The sequence below is a fragment of the Rhinolophus hipposideros genome (genome assembly GCF_964194185.1).
Source record: "Rhinolophus hipposideros genome assembly, chromosome: 1".
Lineage (NCBI taxonomy): Eukaryota > Metazoa > Chordata > Mammalia > Chiroptera > Rhinolophidae > Rhinolophus > Rhinolophus hipposideros.
Genome location: NC_138047.1, coordinates 5,545,705 through 5,570,548, shown reverse-complemented (window position 1 = coordinate 5,570,548; position 24,844 = coordinate 5,545,705). Strand labels below are relative to the sequence as shown.

General features: G+C 43.2%; 1 protein-coding gene across 47 annotated transcripts in view; it reads left to right on the top strand.

Annotated features, from left to right (window-relative positions):
* CELF2 (CUGBP Elav-like family member 2) overlaps positions 1-8,223 on the top strand; it is a 786,924-nt gene extending 778,701 nt beyond the window's left edge. For 30 of the 47 annotated variants that reach the window (XM_081046695.1, XM_081046685.1, XM_081046680.1 and 27 more), the window contains 2 exons: positions 1,091-1,234; positions 4,364-8,221. In XM_081046695.1, coding sequence (XP_080902821.1) covers positions 1,091-1,234; positions 4,364-4,491 — 272 coding nt within the window. In that variant the 3' untranslated portion in view covers positions 4,492-8,221. Of the gene's footprint in view, positions 1-1,090; positions 1,235-4,363 lie in introns of all 47 variants that reach the window. The other 17 variants (XM_081046687.1, XM_081046681.1, XM_081046716.1 and 14 more) reach the window with 1 other exon arrangement.
* Positions 8,224-24,844: the final 16,621 nt, after the last annotated feature.

The window sequence follows — 24,844 nt, the reverse complement described above, 5'->3', positions numbered from 1 at the left end:
GTCCTGGCTCCTCTCCTGTTAAGGTTCCAGGACCTAGCTGCAAAGGTTACGTCCCCAGTTGTCCGAGCTCCAGGACACCTTGTCCAGAACACAGGACATCCTAGAGGCATCCTGCCCTGGGGCCTCCCCAGAACCATCTGGGAAAGGATGTGCCACCACGCCTAGCAGCCTGGGACCTGGAAAGCTTGCTTGCCTGTTATCTATCAGAAGATGACTGCCTTCCATCAGGTCACTTGTGTTCTGTCCTTTCTCCTTTTTGCTTCTTTTAACCTTCGGGTAGTTTTTGTACCGGCGGCTAGAAAGGAGGGAGAAAGAGATGGAGAGGAACTTGAGAGAGCTTACCTTTCCAACCAGGCTAGCTAAGGTCTTCCTCACTCTGTTCTTGTTTCTTGTATGTCTGGAAAGTGATGGGTAAGAGTGAATTGCCTGGCTTAGCCTGCTGTTTGACCAGCTGCTGCAGCTCGTAAGTTCATTTTCAAGGCTAACCCCCAGTGGTGTAGTTGCTACCACAGTAGTGAAACACTAGCTACCTGTTTTTCCCTGCTTTGACTCATTGCCAGTCATTTCTAATAAACACGATTATTAGACTGTGTGTTAAGAGATTTGGCAAATCAAAACTGGATGGATAATTAGGTAAATGATTAAGAAACCTAAGCAGCATTACTGCTCTATCCATTATTCTAAATTGCTACACTTTGCAGAGTGCACAGGACAGTATATACGTACTGCACTGCCACCCAGGCCAAACCCAGAGCTGCACTGTCCTCCCCCACGTGACCCTATCACTGCCACCTTCACCCCCACGGAGAGGAGACTGAAGACGTGCGCGTGTGCAGTAAGCACGTGACACACATCAGCACAAGGGAGCCATTTGTAACGAGTGCCTCATAGGGAACGATGGGAATTTAAAGGATATTTGCTTTCCTGGAAGATACGCAATCACTTGACGTTGTATCCGTCTACTTCGTCCCCTTGTAGTGTGAGGGAAAGCCAGGGACGTGGCCTCCCTGTTGTTACAGCATTCCTGAGAAGAGGCTGTGGGAACTCAGCAGCGAAGAATACCTTACTCTGATTTCTTTTTCCTCTTTAGGTCCAGAGGGTGCAAACCTCTTTATTTACCACCTTCCACAGGAGTTTGGAGACCAGGACATTCTGCAGATGTTCATGCCTTTTGGAAATGTTATCTCTGCTAAAGTCTTCATTGACAAACAGACCAATCTGAGCAAGTGCTTTGGTATGCAAAAGAAACAGCCAGAAGGTTACAGCACACCCCGAGTGCCGAGCGCGGGCGGGAAGGTGTAATGGCAAATGCTTTACAAGTCAGGAGAGGGACAGCCCTGTGTGGTGGTGGTTCCGTAAGCAGACTGGGCAAAGTCGTTTCACCAAAACATGAGGAAGGGGATGTATGAAAAGGAGGGATCTGGGAAGCTAAAGCCAACATTCGGTAACGTGCTGCACTGCACTACGGACGCGTCTCGCCGTGGGTATCCACTAGTGGCTCACTGTTGAGCAAGGGCACTCAGTGTCTCTGAGCCTCATAGACTGAACCACAAACCACCGGAGGGGAAGAGTGTACGGGCGGTATGTAGTTTGGCCGTCCGGTCCAGAAAGGCGCTGCAGCCACTCGGCCACTAATCCCTCCCCGGCCGCCGGCGGCCGAGACTCCGCCCTCTGGCGGCGGGGCGGGGCTTACAGCGCAGCCTCCTGATAGGCGGCTGCGAGTGCCTTCTGGGAGGGGTGTGGTCAGCTGCCCCCCACACTGCAGCTCCGAGGGCGGGCCAGCGAGCACGTGGGTGGGGTGGGGGCGTGTCGCCGGGCCACCTAGGGCGCTGCGCTGGGGTCGGGACCCAGGTCCTGCAGGGGCTGCCTGACTGGATGTGGCAGGTGTGCCGAGCACACTCGGCGCCCAGCCCTCGGTGGCCCGCAAGGCCGTCCCTGCCCTTCGTCAGCAGCCGGACCCCGCCTGGGGCGGGCGCTTTGTGCCCGAGAGAGGAATGTGCTGTATGACAGCAGGGGAAGGGCACTCATCACGTCCACTGCTTGTATTTTTCAAACCCTTTCAGTCCCCAGAGTAGTTTAGAGGCCAGAATGTTCAGAGTATATATTACTCACTTTACGAGTTCTGGCCCAGGTTGAGAAAGAACATTTGCTTGAGTCACTCCTCCAATTTACTAATTCACGTTGGTAAAAGGTATAAACAGTAGCATAAAACAAAATAGAGTAGATAGGGGCCAGAGAAAATACAAATAGAAACGTACGGTATAAAACACCAGAGGCAGGAGTGGTTCTCGCCAGCCAAAAACGCAGTGTGTGGCTGATGATGGTGATGGGCAACCAGAATGTTTTGGCTTCTAAAACTCCATTATCACGGCGTCTCTCTAACTTCTGAGCTATGGCCCAGGAAGGCCTGAAACTTCTGTTGTTGAGGAATTAGTACCCTTTAAGTCACTGTTTTTCCCGAGTGGAAAGTCTGTCAGCTTGAGCCCATTACACTGTTGCTGCTGCTATAGCAAATGTGTCAACCCCCTTGGAATGGTTCACGAGGGCGAAATGGAAGTTGTTTTACGGGGTGGGGTGTGTTTCACTGAGCTTGCCCTTGGGAGCCTCCCTGCACAAGTTTTGAGCCAGACTTTTAAAATATTCCTCGTAGCCAATGTCCTGGGCTTATCTGGAGGTTGGAAAGGATTGCGCTTTGTAGTTTGCTTTTGAGATAATATTTATTGCTTTGAAAAGAGCTCATATCAGCCCACAAACTGCTTAACCAGCGTGTTCATAATAATGCAAGCCTCAGCTGAGTACCAGCAGACACTTGTGTTTGGCATAATGGACTGTGTTTTCAGTTTTTTCTAGAAGCCGTAGCATCCTATACCAAGATTTCTCAGCAAGCCAGTACCATTTCTTGGGGTCCCAGGTTTGCTAGTCATGAGGTGGTACCCCATTCTTTCATGCTAACCTCTTGGCCAAGTTTCATTATCCACCTCACCCTTGAGTCATTTCCATTCTTTAATCATCTTGCTACTTCTGGATAAAAACCCGGAGGAAAGGAAACAGTCTGAGTAGTTATCTTGAACTCATGATCACATTTACTGGGAATTAGATTTTATAAAAATTGAAACAACCATTGGCAGTACAGCTTGCCTGTGAGAAACTTCTCTGCTTTCTACCATATGCTCATGTTTGTCAGCTGAGAACTCTCTCTGCTTAAGGTACACTTATGTACTGTTTCTCCTCCTCTAGTTGGTAAAGGAATTTTCTCTTTAACTTTAAACTATAATAGTAAGCAGATGGAAAAGCTTGGTATAGAACCTTCGGAACAGCTGATGTTCAGAACTGAAATTCATTCAGGGTAGTAGCTTCCTTTCACCACGGAAAGTAAGTAGGGACTGTACAAGCTAACACTCTGGCATTGACTAAAGGAAGTTTGCAGGTACAACCACCCCCTCCCCCCTCCCACCCCTCGTGTGAGAACAAACATGGTCAGATCTCTGTTCCTTGGTCTTTGCAGGGCCTCATCAGTTCTTTTTCAAAAGCATGCCCTCCCTCTCTTTTGGTGGTGAATGTCGGAATGGAAAGATACTGGGGAACTCTGCTAGGACGGTTATGTCCTGAGCTGTTTAGTCTGTTTATTCCCCGAAGCTCTTGGGGACACAAGGGGAGCAATTTCCATTCTGTTGAATTCAGTGGAGCTCTGAGAATGGAAGTGAGATAAGGAAGAAGACTCAGTATTTCCCCTGGGTTCCTAGGTCCCTCTCAGTAATAACTCCAAAATGTTAAAAATCAAGTTTAGATATTAGAGAGTTAATTCACTAACCCCATTCCCTAGCCAGACAGGTGCAGACTCTGGGAGCTGGGTGGAGAGCTGGAATGAGGGGCCGTTGGGGTCTTGACAGCCCATCCTATCAGCCAGCCCTTCCTGTAATTATCCTGCCTTGTGAGCTCAACCGGGTTGAGTCTCTGGGGGGTCCTGCCACCCTGGAGTATCAACACCACTGCTTAGATGAGGAGCAGTTACTCGTGGGCCTCGGGTTCTTGAAGGATTCGAAGAAACCTTAAACACAAACGGACTTGACTAAAATCAGCAAGAGACTAAATTCATTCCAACAACAATGGTGTGTGAGATTTTAGCATTGTACAGAGGGTCTTTGTTCACATCATCCAGTGACCCGTTCAGCTAGCTTTCCCACTGCTGCTCAGTGGCCATTCCCGGTGTTGCCCTAAGGCGTGCCCTGCTCATCCATGGGGCGGCACACGTTCCTCACCACTACAGTTACACTGTCCAGCTCATCCACGGGGCCCTGCCCCCTACTCTCCTCTGCTTCCTCTCCAGCCTGACTCCAGCCTCCCTTCCCCTTGTGTTTTCCAGGTTTTGTTAGCTACGACAATCCAGTGTCTGCGCAAGCTGCTATCCAGGCTATGAATGGCTTTCAGATTGGCATGAAACGCTTGAAGGTCCAGCTGAAGCGCTCCAAAAACGACAGCAAACCTTACTGATCCTAACCCCAGAGGCTCACGCTCTTATTTTAGCTTTCCTAGGGTAAGTCCCACGGGCCAGCCTGTCCGCAACAGGACAGGCAGAGGAGGACCACATTGCCAACTTTTACCACGAGAGACGGTTCTTTTTACAATAAGGCCTCCATCCCCTCCCTGCCCCACCCAGTTCGCCATATTTAAGACTCGGGCTACCTTGTTTCTAGCGAGTACACTCCTCCAGTGCCACTGTATTCTCCTTTGTTTTGCAATTCAAATCTCCTTTTACCTTTTTTTGTTTGGTTTTTGGTTTTTGCTTTTTTTAAAAAAAAAAACATACGTACACGAATAAATGCCATCTTGAGAATTTAAAAGGCAAACAAAGGCTAATGTGCACTTGTAACTCTGAGAGCTGGTGCCCTGCCTGGAGAACGCAGCCTCCTGTCCCAGCTCACCCCTGGGCGGGCACCAGCTGTTCAGACGTCAGGCGGTGGCCTAGCAAGAGAGAAGCCAGGAGAAGCACTTAAAACAATCCACAACGTCTTTCCACTACATTTGGTTTGTTTTAATACATAGGATTTTATTTTAGGGTTCAAAGAAACATGACATCCATTGGTCAGGTTATTACACTGGTTGTCTATTTTGTTATTGTTTTATTTTCGTTCTTAGAAAGGATTAATGTAAAAAAAAAAGATTTAGAGATCTGTTTCTTAAAGCTACAGGGTTTAAAAATAAAATAAAAAGGAATGAAAATACTTGATGTTTCTTGAAAGATAAATTTAATAATAAATAATACATAAATAATACATAAATAAAAAAAGAAAGCCACAGGCCTGTAAATTTTATTTGTAAAAAAAGCATTTCTATTTTTGTACAAAATTTTTACTGCCTCAGAAATAATGGAAGTTCTTTATTGCCTATTGTTAACTTATTGGGAACCTAAAGAGCAGTTCTCCGCACTAGCTAGACCCTCCTGAAGTAGTCTCTAGAGGAATCGTTCTAGGAATGGGCTTTTTGTCACCGTTGAACCCTAGGCCTAAAGTTCATGCTTTACCCTCTTGTCGTTTGTATCTGTCTGATTATTTTGTTGTAACTTCCATTACCTAGTTTACAGTTCAGTTGTCTGACTCTCCCCGTATGTTACATTCGTCGAAACTGGATCCTGTCCCCTGTCCCTTGCCAGCCCCTCACCCCAAAACACCCAGAATCCATCCTCTCTCCCTCTCTGGATGGATTCTTGGGGTTCCATCATGCTGTGGATAAAGATTGTAAGAAATGCAAATTATGTGGATGGCTCGTAGACTCCCTAATGACCTAAGATTTGCATTAGTTTTCTTCCTGCACCCTTAAGACTGATTTTGTTGCTGCTGCGTAGATTCTGTGTAACTTTTTACTCTCCCTTGTTTTCTCCCTAGACATCTTCATGCCCGTTAGTTCACCGTTTGCCTAGCATGTCCCTGTGGCGTCTCAAAAAAAGTTTCATCGTCCCGTCATTGTTTCTGATGTCTTTCTGACCTCACATCATATTTGGTTCTCCTACTGACCTTTGATCTAGTTTGACCTTTGAAATTTGCATGTGACCTCATCTAGCTATGAATTCTGGGAAGTCAATGTGAAAAACATTGCTGCATTCATGCAAGACTGAAATTTATTATTAGAAAAATTAATTATAGAAAACAACCTGTGGCAAAAATGTTTCTTTCTTATTTCTTTTTTCTTTTCATAAAACAGACTTGAAAGTATTATACAGGGATTGGCATTCTTCCCGGTCACTGGTAACAATAGCAATATGTGTCCAGGGACACAGAATGTTGGTTTCTAACAGACTACTTCCAAAAACAGTTTGAGAAAAAAACTGTCTGATTTTAAGTCTCTAGAGGTCTGTAATAGTTTTTACATTTTTCAGGCAGTGTAAAGTTTTTTGATAAGGCCATTTTAGGTGGCTCACTTTCTCATTAAGATATATATATAGAACCACTTTTTGTAGGTTAGTATAAGAAAAATATTTACCCTGTTTTGGGGCAAATGCTACCTATTTGTGTCACCTTTTGCTGAACTGACTCACAGTTAGACAATCCATGGTTTAATGCACATGAAATTACCTATATTTTATACTGTTTCAATGTACAGGAGAAAGGTTACTGTAAACTGTGTTGCGTTGGTGCTTCTGTGAATTAAGTTGTGGTTTCATCATGAGTCTTATGGTCTTAATGTTCTTTGTTGATAAGACAAGTTTAGAATTGGTTTACTTAAAAAAAGAATTTCAAAAAAAAGTTGTTTGCTTAAAAAAAATTTCATGTGAGGGAAAAAAAAAACCTATTCCAGAATAAGTTTTGTGTTGGCTTGTAAAGCATTGATGTCATATTTTTTTTTTTTATTGTGGACTATTTAGATGTGTTTGTGTTCAGCAAAATGTGATTTTTTTTCTTTTAAAGAAAAAAGTGAAAATATATAGTGCCAAATTCCAAAGGTACTTCCTTCCTAGAGCTTCAGTGTGTTTCTTGTGAGAAGTAATTTGATAACATGGGTATTTTATTATGTGTTTTGTATAAATCCCTAATATTTAAAAAACAAAAAACAAAAAAGAGGTTAAAAAGTTTGTTAACTTGCTATCCTGTGGTCTTGTTGCCTGAAATTGTTATCGTTTGTTATTTCTCTATGATGTTTTTTGTAAGACACTGTGTAAGTGCCCATGTCTCACTTTTTTAACCACTCTGCACATCAACGCTGTGACGGCAACCTCACAATGTACTTTCTTCATAATACATGGAAACCTCTAAGGTGAGAAAGTTTTGAACTTTTAACCCTTTCTACCCAGAGCTATCGGGAATGTTGGTAACTTTTTATACTGTCATCATTTTGTTTGGGGGTATTTCTAATTTGGATTTCCCGCCCCACCCCCACACACCCTGCTCCACCCCCACCCTCAGCATCTATCTTCTCTGAGTTGCTTTTTGTCTTTAGTACTTTACCCTTTGGTTGTGATCCAAAAGAAAAAACTCCACAAGGCAAATCTGAAGGAAAATAATACATACTTTAATTATTATTATTTTTACATTTGACTACTTCCGGTAATTTTTTGAAAAAGAATTCTTAATTTGCTGCAGGAATTCCTTCTGTTTTAATTAAACAGTTTATTGGCTAACTCTCTGAGGGGAATGGTAGGTAGATTTAGCACCTAAGTGAACCTGAAATTCTCTGTGCTTCTCAGACCAGGTTTAGTAGCCTGCGCCAGTTTAGTACAGTTTTATCTCCCTTCCAGTGAAATGACTGAGATGAAGTAGTCTTTTGAGGTATTTTTGCTTTTGTTTCTGAAATACTCCTAATTACTGGATTCTCTGACCCCCATGGATACCTCTGAATAAGCAAGGTGTCTGGAGTTAGAAGCTGATAGTCCTTTCCCTTTTTATTTCTAATTCAATGCATGGACTGACCACATAAGTCAGTCAGTTCTTTGTCACAGTTACTGACCAAATACCTAGCACCAGTTCCTGCTGCCACTTTTTAATTAAAGTGCCATATTACTTTGACTTCATGTGAACAGATCTCTTGCTGTCTTGAAAAATCCCAACGTCATCCCTACAGCCCCAGCACAAACTCCTGCCTTCCTGAAACAGGCCCTGGAAGCTTCTTTGTCACTAATAGAGTTCAGAAACTGCTGGCTGCCCTCCCTCCCTCCTTTGCCCACTCACCACCCTGCTGGGTTTAATGTGTGTGGATAGCCCTGGGACGGAAAGGACTAGCCTCTAATGATGCAAAAAAAAAAAAAAAAAAAAAAAAAAAGTTTCCTTCTTATAGCACATGCACTTACAATGAAATGATTTGTATTATCCTCACACGTGTTTACTACTGCTGGGGCCTTCCTTCATCCTTCGAGGGCTATTTTGTACTTCCTGCAGCAATCCGCTGAGAACCAGAAGTTACCACAAGTCGCGCTCATACATATCCCACGGTGGTGTGCAGGCTGTGCGTAGGAAGGTGAGAGAACACACATCACCGGAATGGCTCACACTGTCTCACTCTGAATCTCTTCATTTACCAATTTCTACATAAATCTCAAAACATACTTTTTCCCCCATTTCTTCCCTCAAGCAAACTGCCCTCCTCTCCTTTCACCTACTTGCCTCTCCCCCAGAAAAGCTGAGTGCGGCTGACCAGAGGCCCGGGGTGGCACTTTAAGTTGATTGGTTCTTAGTTTGCAGGCAACAAAGACACATATAGGGGGGAAAGTCCTTTTTTTTTTCATGTCTCATTGTTAAGATAACCCTCCTCTGAGACAAGTTGTCCTTCTAGTCACTTTAACTTTCAATATCAAAAGGAAAAAGCTGCAAGGGTGCAAAGGGCCTGTGCCAGAAGAAAAAACACACAGGGAAACTGCTTTTTTAAAAATCAAGTGTAGAAAATAGTCATTTTTAAACTAAATTAGAGAATTGTGATAAAAATGGCAGTCCTCAAGGCGTAACAAGTTCATCTTTCTTTCACCATAGGGGTTCTAGTTCTTTGGCTTGTGCTACTCTGGACTCATTTTACTGTTTCTGTTTTTATTATCTTAAGTGCTAATTAACAAGAAGAAATAAAATTTTAAAAAAACCTGTAGTTTCATTACCTTTTTGAATAATGTCAAACAAAAAAAAAATGTATTTGTTTTTTTGTGCTGTGAGAATTGTTGTTTGTAGATTAATAATATCATTTCGTTTAGAATTACAAAATAGTTTTTAAATATTGTCTGAGAAAAGCCAAAGTTAATGCAACCTAGTGGAAACTGTAAGACCATTTGAGTATTGTTTGTTTTATTGATGCATTTGGATTTTGTTGTTTGATGGAATTTGAGCCAAAAAAAAAAAAATACACAGGCTTTCCTATTTCTACAACTGATTGTACTTATGCATTTTGTACCAGTGGAACTTTTTATACTGGAGATTAAAAAAAAATGGCAATTTTTGTGGCTTACTCTAGTGGGCCCCCTGAAAATGACTGATTTCAAGTTTGATTTCTGATTGATAGAAAGAAAGTTGCTTTTCTTTTGAGAATTAAAAACTTTGGCTTGATTTCTTTTTTCCCTTTGCTTATATCTAGCATTAGAATTTTGTCTTAAAAAAATACAGCGGTAAGTTTCACTTTTTATTCTGTATCGTGCAGTTAGTTACACAATAAGGTAATTAGATTTAGAAGTACTCAGTCACTTTAAGTGGATAAATGTATTAGTTAAAACTTTAGGGGTTTGCTTTTTTGCTGTTTAGATCAAAGTTTTTTCTGATTCTTCTGTCCTCATTGTGAACATAACCGTGTAGTTGAAACAGTCAAACTTATTTTTGTAACGTATGTTATTGTGTGATGCAGTTTTTTGCTTCTGTCTCCAATATTAAACCATTTTCCTAATACTTGTTCCTCTCTCTGCGTGTTGTATTGTTGGTAGTCATTACATGTTGGTGATACATCTACACACCTCACTGTTTCACGTATCTGTTTTTTTCTATATGTTGTGTAAAAAGATACAGTCGATTCCACCTAAGTGAATATCTGATTTGGGGGAAGGGAAACTGCACACCAACCACCTTTGACTTATGTTCAATGGCCCGTTTTAAGCATGCTTCCAGAGATTCACCTAAATAATTGCCTACAGAGTTGGATTTGCCAAGACCTTCTATGGTCTTTTGACCACACTGGTAAATGTCTCTTCTATCCTCTTCTGAACCTCCACCCTCTTCTCCTCTCTCCCCTCTCCCTCTGTCACGGGTATATGTATGCATTTCTTCACGTTCATTTAAAACTGCTGCTGCTTTACTGCATAACCTTAAAACACTTAAGAGAAGCAGCAGAACTATCTGCCCAGAAGTTCAAAGGCAGAACACTGCAGTCAAACTCTTCTTAGAAACTGATCACATTTTTAAAAGAGGTGTGCTCTCGAGGGCAGAAAAAATAAACTTACCTGGTGGATAGAAAATGTGAAAAGGGTTAAGTACGTGCTGCCATCAATCAAGAGAGATGTTTAGAAAAGTAGTTTAAAGTATGTATTTTTAAGAGCTAATTGAATCCAGGAGCAACTTTAAATTATTAAAACTAATGGAAGAGAAAAGAAATAGTTCCAAGTGCTCAAATGGAAGCCCTACTCAGCTGGGTGGGATGGGAGGAGGTTAAGTTTCTCATGCTCCAGTCTTCATAATCCTTGGGGGCCATTTCCAGAGGAAAGCCAAGGTGCCCTATGCATCCACACTCCTTCCTGAAGGAACGTTTGTTTTTAAAAAAGCCTTGTCCCCTGCTATCACGCCAACCCCGAATTATCAAAATAACTAAAGAAAAAAACTACTCCTTGTATGCCCTCTAAAACTGAGGCCACTGGCCCTCTTCCCACGTGTGCCCCTCTCACGCTCAGGAATCTGACTGCTCTCCAAGTGCTCTTAAAAGATTCCACTGATGTCTGCTCCCTATGTCTGCTTGCTCCCTCCAATTCTTCAGACGCACGAGCTCTGTCTGACTCAGGCCACCCAGCACTGGACAGCTTTCCTCTGGCTGCCAATGAGACTTTCCCTGCAGGTGTCAGGCCCTCCACCCTCTGGTTGTAGTAGCCCCTGTGACCCCTAGATTGTCTAGTGGGCTCCCCAACAGAGGGGCCTGGTACGGGAGGAGGGCAGGAGGCTCTCCCCCCATAGGCTGAACCTCAGTGAAGTGACCCCCCCACACACACCAGCTCCACACCTGCACACATGGGAGCTGACTTCCTGCCAATACTTCTATCATAAATTTCATGACAGCCTCCACCAGTTTGCCTCTGAAAACCCACAGCTTACATTAGTGGGAAAAGATGGCTACGGGTGTGATTTTTCTTTTCTTTTCTTTTTTTGGGGGGGGAGGTATGAGGGAGGGTAAAGAGGGTGAGCAATTCCAAAATGAAAGGGTATATTTTTAAAATATGTAAGTAATATAAGATATACATATCTCCACCATTTGGCACAAGGCAAAATACTCATGCTAAGTAAAAGAAGGGAAAGACAAAGCCAGTTTTTTCGGTTGTTCTGGAAAAACAACAAAAACAATAATTCTCCAAAGAAGGGGACAGAAACTACTAGTTCCCTTAAGCACTGATGACTGTCCAGTTGGTCCCTGCTTGGAGTCGTAGCTAGCATTCTATTCTGTAACACGCGCTGCAGTGCTAGCAAGGTAGGCCTGTCTGCCATGCGTGGACCACCCGGGGATGACAGCACGGCCGGCGTTTACCCTGGTGACGGAAGCCACATGTCTGCCCAGCCCGCGGCAGTTAGGCGCAGCCCGTGGCCGGGGACTCGTAACTGGCAGGCTAGGAAATACAGTGAACGTAAGGTACTGTGAATCGTTCCTGATAAGTGAATAAAACATTGTGAGCAAACAATCAGCTTATTCACTTATCAGGAATCGACTGTTCTGCTAATTCGCTGTTTCTGTTTTCCATCTCTGTTGTAGTTCACTATTCTTGCTGTGTTCTGTTTTCTCCTCTCATGCTTGGGCAAAATCACTGGGAATATTATCTTCATGTGACCATGAACGTTTATATCGAGTGAAAATGATATCTTAACAAAATCTATGCACTTGCTATCAGGAACACAATACTGGATGTGTCTTATATATATTGAACTATATAGTACTCGATTTCTTAAATAAAGCTTAAGAAAGGACTCTTGTGTGTAATGTTAATGTGATTATTTTTCAAAGCAGTGTTTCTAGGGGGTATTTTTGTTCTTTTAAGTCTTGAGTGATACAGGATTATTTTTCATTAAAATTATATCATTGGCTTTATGACTTAATATTCAATAAATTGACTTTGGAAACAAAACTGAGTGGGGGGACGTTCTTCCGAGTGCCCTGTAGCAGGAGCCGTCTGGAAAACCTCTGCCTTCCTGGCGTCCCCGGCAAACCTCTGCCCGGCGGCTGTGGGTGGCAGAACTGATCAACCCCACACCACCCAAAGCCCCCTGGACAGCGTCCAGAACATGCCTGAACCTAGAAAACCCAACTGCCTCTCTGAGCGTGACCTCTTTAGGCTCAAAAGAGAGAAAAAGAAAGGCCTACCCGAGAATGAGGCTGGTTACATCAGTGCTTTTCCAAAATGATGTGACTCTAAAACTATCCCCTGCTGGAGAGCAGTGGCGGTTCTGTGCAGGCCTACAGGATGAGAAAGCAAGAGAAGGTATCTGATCATGCAGGATGAGAAGGGAAATTTCAAAGAGACACACATCCTAGAATGGTTGTGGAGCTTAAATGGGAAGCCTGCTGCGTGGCCCTTTGAAGGAAGAGTTTTGACATTTTTCCTACAGGCCATAAGTCTGAACAGAATGGCATTTTCTGTTGGATTTTTTTTTTTTTTAGCTTTGGGGTGTTATGTTAGATTTATTTTTCTTGCTTAATGTTTGAGTCTAAGAAAAACTCCTAAACTTCTTGCAAAATGGCACAGGCCTCGTATCCTTTATAAAACAAGTCTTAGTCATCCCTGATAACAAGAGATAGAGCATCATGCATGAAAACCCACAGAAAACTTTCCAGTCTCTGCTCCTCCCATCCCAAACCTCCTACTTACAAATCTGTCAACAAAAGCAAAAACTAGTAGAAGTGACGGATCAGAGAAAGCCCCAAGGGTAGCAAATCAAAGGGTCTAGATGCATTGCATTTGCTAGAGCCATGCAGTTTGGGGTTGGGAGAAGAGGTTTCGGGAGGGCTTTTTTTTTTTAACAGTTTGAAAGCCGCTGCTCTCCCTGCACTGGGCTCGAGTGCTGGAGTTGGCTGCACGTGGAGGTGCCCTCAGAGCACTTTTCACAGTCCTTCCTTGAGCAGCGGTCACATAGCTGGAAAGCAACCTCCGTTTTAAAGAGAACACACCCAAGGCAGTAATGGGTGGGAGAGCACCGAGGCTCAGGGAACAAAGAATGAAAACCAACATGGTCCCCTCACAGGCTGCAGTCCCCACCAGCCAAGCTGTGGGCTAGGACCCCAGACACCCCCCACCCCCCCACGCCCCCACCCCACCCAGAGGGCCAGCAGGAGGGCCTGGCAGGCGGGAGCTGCTTTAGAGGAATGTTACATGTTTTGTAACCTTTCTGTGCTGAGAGAAAAGCAGCCTGGCACCAACTTCTACCTGCCTACATCCAGAGGGGGTTTATTAATAACAAATAAATAATATAATACATTAAATATGTGTTAATTAGACAAATATAAAAGATATATTGTGTTCTGCAACGGGTCAATTATAGTTGAAGTCCCAAATAAGAATGTCCAGTTCTGAGACACTGGGTGATGCTTCTGTCACAAAGCTGGAATTGAAGCTACAGAAGGCACTCAGCAGTCTCGGATGAGCCACACTGCCTCAGTCTGGATGCCAGCTCTACCTCTGGTTACCCGGGTGAGCCCTCTGGGCCTTAATTTCCTCGCTGGCAATTGGACGTGTTGTGTGGGGTGGTTACGAGAGGTAACTAAGTCCACACGTGCAGAACAGGCGTGGGTCGTCCCGCTGGAAGTACTCGCACAGGTCAGGGCTCAGCAGCAGTGGCAGCGCCGACGCGGCCAGCTAAGCGCCGCGCTTCAGGCCAGTCTATTACGTTCTCCTGCCAGGCGCCCTCAGCCAGCCCCAGGGGGCCCCACAGCTTTCCCTCCATCCCTTGGACAACTACAGACAAGGTCCAACCAGAAACCACAGCTCCTCCAGCAGAGATCTGCACTGACACATTCCAGAACACGTTTTTCCCCTCATGAGAAAATGTGCCCTGGAGACATTGCACCCCTTACAGGCCAGCATACCTGCACAACTAACTCCATCCTCAGAAAGGGAAACTGAGTCTGCACTAATCCACCCGCGGTTCCTACCTATAAGCACCACACGTACAAGTAGGTATCTCTTCCTCAACAGAAAAGCCCACCTGTCCGCTGGGGTTCTGGGTGGGAACAACAGATCACCTGGACATCAAGCCTGAAGGGTTTAGGCTCTTCCCGGGCAAATCTGTGGTCTCAGAAGCCACTAGAATCGATATACTTCTGACCACCTTGGGAGGAGCAGTGGTCAGGACTCAGAAGGCCGGGTACAGCCAAGCGGCGAGCTCTCTAGACCACCTCCCCCATCTGCTCCCCACCCCCAATCTAACTGAAGGCATTATGCTTGTTTTATTGATTGGTGGTCCATGTAGGATTTAGAAAAATAATTTTGCTACTAAAAGCACAAAGACGAAAGACCACTGCTTTAGAAGCGGGTCTCAGGAAGCTCAGCACGACCTAAGCGCGATGATAAATATTTAGTGTCCTTGGAGTCCGTCCCTCTCGCTCGTCCCTACCCCTTCTACCTCCCCATGATTCTGGCTGCCATGCATCGTAACACTCACTATTTATTGTACATTGCTTACGTGTCGCTTACAGCTGTCTCCCAGGCCAGACTGGGAGCTCTCTGAAGGAAGTGACTGTGTTTCATTCATCACTGTACCCCCAGTGCCACACACTGCCCGCCATATAGCCAGTGTTCAAAAATGGCGGATGGGTGGGTGGGTGGGTGGGTGGATGGATGAATATAGCGGGTAATCTTGCGGGGGCTCGAGAAAAGCATGCTTTAGGAAATGGACAACTCGGGAAACATCTGATTATGTTATGGGCTGAGGATGGCAGAAATAGAAGGCGCAAGTCCGGAGCCATCATGGGAGGCCTGGGTCACAGGTGGGCATGAGGAACACTATCCTGCTCGGGAGCCCCAGAAATGCAGGTTTTGCCTGTTGGGGTCTGGAATGGAAGGACATTCCCGCCATTAAGGCAAGCTACCCTGGGTGTATTGTCATCTTTTTCAAGCTAGATTTTGCACTCTCTCGGGAACGTCTTATAGCTAGGGACTGTCCTTAGATGGGTTTTTAACATCTAAGAAACCAGAAGAGCCACAGAGCTGAGTACCAACCAATAGAAAACTATGAATAGAGGCACCTGATTCTGAGGCATGCCTGAGAAGCAGGCCAGGTCGCTTTCGCCTTCTCTCCCAGCTGCAGCTACTGCTCAACCCGCCAAGTCAGTACGTGGAGCAGGACGGGGCCCGACCAGCCCACAGGCAGAAGAGCACAGCTCTCACCCATAGCTTTGCGAAGGCAAGAAGTCCAAGCTGCCGCTGGGATGTCATGTAGCTCCAAGAAATTTATGCAAATCCAAGTAACCTGTCCCAACTTGTCAACAGCTACCGTAGAGACAGTGCACAATCCACTCATCATTCATTTGTTCAGAAGACAGGCACCCCATGCGAGGCACGCTGGGAGCGCAAAGGGGAGTCACCCATGTCCCGCCTCCGGGAGCATGCCCTAATCGGCGGGTCTGCCGAGTAAGGGGAAACCCTTCAAACCAGCCAGAGTGGGTGGTCCACACAAAACCTCTCCCGCACGAACACTGTATCACCACGGTGCCCACAGGGATTCTACACTGCAGAGCTACAGCAAGGTGGCAGCTGTCAGGCTTTCTCGTCCTTAGCTGAGCTCAGCGCTCCTCAGAGGGTCTCCCGGCCGGAGCTCACAGGTCTGTCTGGGGGGGAAGGAAACCCAATGGGTGATGAGGACAGAGGTGCTGCCCCCACTGTCCTCCCCACACCCAGGTCCCTCCCACGGGCAGGGCTGAGCAGAGGGCCCTCTGTACCCAAGAGTGGAGTCTCCCACCTGGCTAAGCACGTGGCACGCTCTTACCCGTGCACAGGACATGTTCGATCCACTCATTTCACCGCTTTACACACTAGGACCTGAACAAGTGGGGGCCTTCCCATCAGGGGGACAAAGAGGTGAGGCGACTGGAAAGCAGACACAGCCTGGGTGGGAAGGAGCTGGGGGCTAAAGCCTGAGAGGACGCCCTCCAACGCTGATGGTGCGGTCACCGCCCGCCTGCAGTTCCAGGGCCCCAAGCCCACAGCTTGCTCTCCACCCAGTTCCCACTCTGCCCTCCTTCCCATCCCACTGTGAGTGTCTTCTGCCATCTCGGTGCCCCATTCCATTTCTCCTGTGGGGTGGACACGCCCCTATTCCTAGTATCAAGTTCAGCCCAGTCACAGCAAAATGCGGGTGACACCTGGCAGCTTTCCCTGGCATCTGGCCCTTGGCAGAGCAGGCGTCAGAGAACTTCGCTGTCCCTGCGATGAGAAGGTGTGGCTAGAACAAACCAACAAAGAAACACTGGGGACTCCGTCATTAAAGAATGTGCTGAGAGTAACATCACCAAGGTCGTGACAAAGGTAATTCCCCACTTTGCTCCCCCTCACAAGAACAGGACAAGACACCACTGAGAGAGTCCTAGAACACGGGGTGAGGCTGAGGCACCCCTGTACCCCAGAGGTCAAAACAGACCACCTTCAGAGGTGAGAGGCGAGCTGCATGAGACCACAGCACCCCCTCCGAGAGGTCTCTGAGCCTACAGCCCCTCAGCGAGAGAAGGGAGCCCACAGGTAACAGCCAGCCCCGCCCAGCATTGTGGGTCACTTTGTGGAGCCCCGACTCTGGTTTCGGCTCCTGGGGATCACAGGGGACCCTACAGGGCTCAGCCACTGGGAATCTGACTGCGCCAGTGGGTGGGAGGGACTTCCGGCAGCCAGCACTCGCATCGTGGCAGCCAGGTTCCCACCTGCAGTGTCCAGGTAGCAGTCCAACCAGTGGCTTTGCTCATCTTCAGAAGCAAGCTAGTGGCACAGTCTGACCAAGGAACTCAGCAGGGGTCAGCTCTACAGGGTTCAGGTCCTCAAATGAAGAGTGTTGACGGCCCTGGAGCCTAACCTGTTCGCGCCCAGAGAGCTGAGTCAGCCTCACCCACTGGGAATACAGCTCCCGGCCCCTCTGGACCAGAAAGCCTGTTTCTGTTTGGGAATATTTGGGAGTTGCCTCCAGTGGCCCCCCCGGCCCCTCGCAGGCAGGGGAGCTGAGTCATGGCCGCCCCGGCTGTGGAAGGTAGCCCGGGCTCCATCTGACAGGAAGAGCTGGCGAGAATACCTGGAAGCCACTGTGAAATGCAGCCATACTTGGCCGAGGCAGGGGCAGGGCTGACCGCCCCCAGAGCAAAGCCAGGGGCCCTGTTCGGCCAGGGAACCTGGAGCCCGGGTCGGCTTGAGTCAAGACCACAGACACAGCCTTAGTGGCTTCAGAGCGGCTTCTCCTGGTGTGAAGGGAAATAACTCATACACAGCCTCACCTAGTGCTGAGCGCAGCCTCAGTCTGCCTGACCAGGAACCTAACCAGAGCACCCAGAAGCTGCAAAGCCCACCCTACAGCCCTGCTCACCATGACTCTTGCTGTCTGAAGAGCAAAACCAGTAGCCTCACCTAACCAGGATATTCAGTGCACACTCATGCCCGTTTGGACTCCCCAAGCAGCAGAGAAGCAAATCCATAACCCCACCTGCTGCTGAGTATAGCAGCCAGTCCCAACCATCTAGGAAGCCTGACAGAGACTCCAGACAACCACGGAGCCCATCCTACAGCGTCACTGGGGCAGAGAAGCAAGCCAACAGTCCCACCCAGCTGTTCAGCTGTTCTCAGCCAGCAGCACCCCCAACCCCACTCCTGACCTCAGAGTTCAATTGCCTCACCCAAAACCAGACCCTGACAGCAAGTCCTACCTGCCCAAGGACATTACCAGCAGACACATACACAAACAGAAACTGAGCGAACTAGTGAAGAACTGTCTCTGCTGAAACAAACCTGCAAAATCAGAAACAGGAGGCCACTTACTCAAACGTGCAGACACCAATGTAAAGAATCAAGGATCACAAAAAATGAAGTCGATGTGACACCACCAAAGGAAATTAATAAAGCTATAATAGCTAACCCTAAAGAAATAGAGATCTATGGACCGTCAGACAAAGAATTCAGAATAATCCTCTTAAAGTTTAGTAAACTACAAGAAAACAGAAACAACTAAATGAAATCAGGAATACAATGCATGAACAAAACGAGAAGTTCAACAAAGAAATAGAAACCATTAAAAAAAAAAGGCAAAACTCCTAGAGCTGAAAAATACAATAACTGAAAAATTCAATAGAGAGCTTCAAATTCAGACTCAACCATGCAGAAGAAAGAATCAGCGACCTGGAAGATATGATATTTGAAATTATCCAGTCAGAGGAGGAAAAAATTTTTTTAAATAAAAAAAGAGTGAAGAAAGCCTATGGCACTTATGAGACTCAATGAAAAAAAACAATGTTCACATTATGGGAATTCCAGAAGAAGAGAAAGGGTCAGAAATTATATTTAAAGCAACAATGGCTAAAACTTCTTCCCAAACCTGGGGAGAGAAATAGATATCCAGAACCAAGAGGTCCAAGGGACCTTAAATACAATGAAACAAATAGGTTTACAGGAAACACATTATGAACAATTTGTCAAAAGTCAAAGACAAAGAAAGAATTTTAAAAGCAGCAAGAGAAAAGACAGAAGTTATATGCAAGGGAACCATATATCTACCATCGGTAGATTTTTCAACAGAAAATTTTCAGGCCAGAGGGAATGATGTATTCAAAACAATGAAAGACAAAACTGTCACCAAGATTACCACATCTAGCAAAGCCGTCCTTCAGAAATGAAGGAGAAAGAATTTCTCAAACAAAAGCTGAGGGAATTCATTGCCTCTAGAGCTGCCTTACAACAAATACTAAAGGCGGGTGTTTTGAGTGGAAATAAATGGATGCTAGGTAACATCATAAAAACAGAAGGTAGCATAAAACTCACTGGTAATGGTAAATACTTAGTCCAAGTTAGATTCTGTAATATGGTTATGGTGGTGCATAATTCATTTACAACACTGGAAGTTTAAAAACAAATATAGTAAAAATAACCATAACCACAACAATCTGCTATTAGTTACATAATATGAAAAACATGTTAATTGTTAACATCAGTAAACTAAAACATGAGGGAGAAGAGAAGTACAAGTATAAAGCATAAGAATTCCATTGAAGCTGCTATTAGTTTAAAATATGGTGTTCAAATTTTAAGATATTTGATGTAGGCCCTATGGTAACCACAAGGAGAAAACCTGTAGTAATTACACACACGCACACACACACACACAAACGTGAGATAAAGAAGTCAAAACACACTGATATCACATGATATCAAAACACAAAAAGACAGAAGGATAAGAAACAAGGAACGATGGACAATGGATCTGTAAAATGACCAGAAAGCAATGAACAGAATGGCAATAGTAAGTCCTTAATCAACAATAATTACTTCATTGTTAGTAATGTTAAGTGTAAATGGATTACATTCTCCAAACAAAAGACATCGAATGACTAGATTTAAAAAAAAAACACAAAAAAACCAAGATGCAACCATATGGTACAAGAGAATCATTTCAGCCTTAACAACAAACAGACTGAGAGTCAAGGGGTAGAAAACAATAATAATAATAAGGGGTACCTATACTTATATTAGACAAAATAGACTTTAAACTAAAAATGGTAAAAAGAGACAAAGAAAGTAATTACATAATGATAGAGAGGCCAATACAGCAAGAAGATACAATTGTAAATATTTATGTGCCCAATATCAGAGCACCTAAATACATAAAGAAAAAAGAGCTACAAAAGAAATACATAGAAATACAGTAACAGTTGAGAACTTTAATACCGCACTCTCAGCAATGGATAGACCATCCAGACATAGAAGCAATAAGGAAAGTGTATTTGAACACTATGGACCAGGTGAACCCAGCAGACATACATACAGAGAGCATTCTATCCAACCTCAGAATATACGTTCTTCTCAAATGCAAATGGAACATTTTCTAGGATAGACCACATGTTAGGCAACAAAATAAATCTTAGCAAATTCAAGATGATCAAAATAATACCAAGCATCTTCTCTGACCACTATGGCATGAAACTAGAAATCAATAAGAGAAAACTGGAAAATTCATAAATACATGAAAATTAAACAACACTCTCCTGAACAACCAATGGATCAAAGAAGAAATTAAAGAGGCAATAAAAAAGTAATTTGAGACAAATGAAAATGAAAACACAACATAAAACTTAGGGAGATGTACCAAAAACAGATATAAGCGAGAAATTCATAGCAATAAATGCCTACAGTAAGAAGCAAGAAAGACATAAATAAACAGTTTACCTGCTTTAAGAAACTAGAAAAAGAAGAAATAACTGAGCCCAAAGTTAGCAGAAGGAATGAAGTAATAAACATCAGAAGAGAAATAAATGAAATAGAGGACAGGAAAACAATAGAAAAGATTAACCAAACTAAGAGTCGGTTCATGGAAAAGACAAAGTTGACAAGCCTTTAGCTAAACTAACCATGAAAAACAGGACTCAAATCAACAAAATTATAACTACCAAAAATGACATTAAAACTGATATTACGGAAATAACTATCTGCCAATTAACTGGACAACCCAGAATAAGTGGAAAAGCCTTAGAAACATGCAAACTCCTAAGACGGAATCAGGAATATGCCTGAATAGACCAATTACTAGTAAGGAGATTGAATCGGTAATCAAAAATCTCCAAACAAATAAAAGCCCAGGACCAAATAGCTTCACAGATGAATTTTACAAACATTTACAGAACAATTAACACCACCCCTTCTTCCCCTTCTCAAACTCTTCGAAAATAACAGAAGAGGAGGGAACACTCCCAAATTCATTTTGTGATGGACATAATATTGGACAAGCCAAGAATACTCAACGGAGAAAAGATAGTTTCTTCAATAAATGGTGCAAAGCAACAGCTCATATGCTGTAGTCACATCCATCCCTCACAGCCAGTCAGCCTGAGGGTCAATCCCACCTACTGATGAGCCAGCAGCAATCAAGGCCCCACTACAACAGGAGGGCACACGTAACCAACACAGGAGACACCCCTGGAGCACCCGACTCAGGTGACCAGGGAGACTGTGCCACTGAGCCCCACAGGACACATTTTACATAAAGCCCCTCTGTCAAGACTGAGAGATGTAGCAGATCTACCTAACAGACGGAAACAAAGACAGGGAGTCAGCCAAAAGGAGGACACAAAGAAGCTTGTTCCAAATGAAGAACAGGACAAAACTCCAGGAAAAGAACTAAACAAAATGGAGACAAGCAATCTACCAAACACAGAGTTCAAAGGATTCTAGGTGAACTTGGGAGATAAATTATGAACTCAGTGAGAACTCCAGCGACGAATAGAAAACATTTAAAAAAAAAAAAAAGATAGAAAACATAAAAAAGAACCAATCAGAACAGAAGAATATGTTTATTTCAGAAAACTGAAATAAAGAATACATTTCAACAGCAGTTTAAGTGAAGCAGAGGATTGAATCAGCAATCTGGAAAACAAAATAGCAGAAAACACCCAATTGAACATTAAAAAGAAAAAGAAAAAAATAAGTATAGTTTAAAGGACCTCTGGGACAACATCAAGCACAACATCATTTGCATCCTAGGGGTACCAGAAGGAGGAGAGGACAAGGAATTGAAAACCTATTTGAATAAATAATGACTGAAAACTTTCCTAACCTGGCGAAGGAAATAGACATACAAGCCCAGGAAATGCAGGGAGTCCCAAAAAAGATGAACCCAAAGAGGCCCACACCAAGACACATCATAATTAAAAAGTCAAAGGTTAAAGACAAAGAGAGAATCTTAAAGGCAGCAAGAGAAAAGCAGTTAGTTACCTACAAGGGAGCCCCCATAAGACTGTCAGCTGATTTCTCAACAGAAACTTTACAAGCTAGAAAGGATAGTCATGAAATATTGAAACTGATGAAAAGCAAGGACCCGCAACCGAGATTACTCTACCCAGTAAGACTACCATTTAGAATCAAAGGGGAGAGAATGCATTTCCTAGACAAGAAAAAGGTAAAGGAGTTCATCACCACTAAACCACTAGTACAATAAAGAAAAAGTTAAAGGGACTTCTTTAAGTAAAAAAGATCAAACATATGAATAAGAAAATATAGGAAAGAAAATTATCACTGACAAAGGCAAACACTTAATAAAAGCAGTGAATCACCAATGATAAAGCTACTACAAAGCTTAAAAGACAAAAGGGGGAAGGTCATCTGTAATTAGAATAATAAATTAAGGAATACACACACACGCGCACACACACACACACAAAGTGAAAAATAATGACAAGAACATAAACAAGGATAGGATGAGTAACATCTTTAGTGATTTTAGAATGTGTTTGAATTTAAGCAACCAACAATCTAAAACAGACTTCTATAAACTATAAGCAGAGCTTGGTATATATGAAGCACATGGTAACCACAAACCACAAACCTGTAAGAGATACACAAGAAAAAGAAATCCAAACATAACGCTACAGAAAGTCATCAACATAAGAGAGTAAGAGAATAAGAAAGGAACAGAGAAAACTATAATCAGAAAATAATTAATAAAATGGCAATTACTACATACCTGTCAATAATTACTTTAAATGTAAATGGACTAAATATTCCAATCAAAAGAAACAGGGTAGCTAAATTGGATTTAAAAAAAAAAAAAACCATATGTATGCTGCCTACAAGAAACCTACTTCGTATCGAAACACACACACAGACTGAAAGTAAAAAAATAAAGGTATTTCATACAAATAAAAATGAAAAAAAAAAAGCTGGGTAGCAATACTTATATCAAACAAAACATACTTTAAAACAAAGATTGTAACGAGACAGAGAAGGGCATTTCATAATGATAAAGGGATCCACCCAACAAGCGGACATAATTCTCTCATAAACATCCACACACCCAACATAGGAGCACCTAAGTATACAAAGCAAGTGTTGATATACATAAAGGAACAGATCAACAGTAATACAGTCATAGTAGGGACTTTAACACCCCACTGATATCAACAGATACATCATCCACACAGAAAAACAAAAAGGAAACAGTGGCTTTAAATGACATACTAGATTAGATGGATTTAATTAATATTTTTAGGATATTTCATCCAAAAACAGAAGTATATACATTCTTTCCAAGTGCACATGGAACATTTTCCAGGAGAGACCACGTTAGGACACAAAACAAATGTTAATAAATTTAAGAAGACTGAAATCACATCAAGTATCTTCCCCCTCACAATGGTGTAAAACTAGGAATCCATTACAAGAAAATTTAAAAACAAACAAACATGTGTAGGCTAAATAACATGTTACTAAACAATGAATGGGTTAACAATGAGATCAAGAAGGAAAACAAAAGATATCTGGACAAAAATGGAAAACACAACCACCCAAAATCTACACACACACAGAAAGCAGTTCTAAGAGGGAACTTCATAGCAATACATGCCTACCTCAAAAAACAAGAAAAATTTCAAATAAACAATATACACATACACCTAAAGGAACTAGAAAAAGAACCAAAAGGAGCACAAAGTGAGAAAAAAGGAAATAGTAAAGAACAGAGCAGATACAAATAGTCTTTTACAAAAAAATAAAAAAGAGAAATAAAACCAAGAGCTGGTTCTTTGAAAAGATAAACAAAATTGATAAACCTTTAGCCAGACTCATCAAGAAAAAAAAGAGGGCCCAAATAAATAAAATCAGAAATGAAAGAGAAGTGACGACTGACAACGTAGAAACACAGAGGATAAGAAAATACTATGAACAACTATATGCCAACAAATTGAACAACCTGGAAAAAATGGATAAATTCCTAGAAACATACAATTTTCCAAGACTGAATCAAGAAGAAATAGAAAATAAAATTTGAAAAACCAGTAACTACAACAATATCCAATCAGTAATCAAAAAACTCCCAAAAAAACAGATGTCCTGGACCAGATGGATTCACAGGAAAATTTTGCCAAACATTCAAAGAATTAACAGTATCCTTCTCAAACTATTCCAAAAAAAATGAAGAGGGAAGGCTCCCAAGCTCATTTTAAGAGGACAGCATGCCTCAACATAATCAAGGCCATATATGACAAATGCGCACCTAACATCATACTCAACAGTGAAAGCCTGAAAGCAATTTCTTTAGGATAGGAAATAAGACAAGATGTCCACTTTCAAGACTTTTATTCAGCATAGTGGAAGTCCTAGCCACAGCAATCAGACAAGAAAAACAAACAAAAGGCATCAGTACTGGAAAGGAAGAAGTAAAACTCTTATTTGAAGATTACATGATACTACGGAGAAGCCTAAAGAATCTACCAAAACACTACTAGAACTAATAAATAAATTCAGTAAAGTAACAGGATGCAAAATTAATATTCAGAAATAGGTTGCATTTTATACACCAAAAACAAACTATCATAAAGAGAAATTAAGAATCCCCCTCAAGGAAAGCACAGAGAACATGGTCAATAATGTAATGCCAGTGCATGGTGCCAGGTGGGTGCTGGACTGGTCAGGGGGATCATTTCTTAATGTTATAAATGTCTAACCACTGTGCTGTACATCTTTAGTTAATAT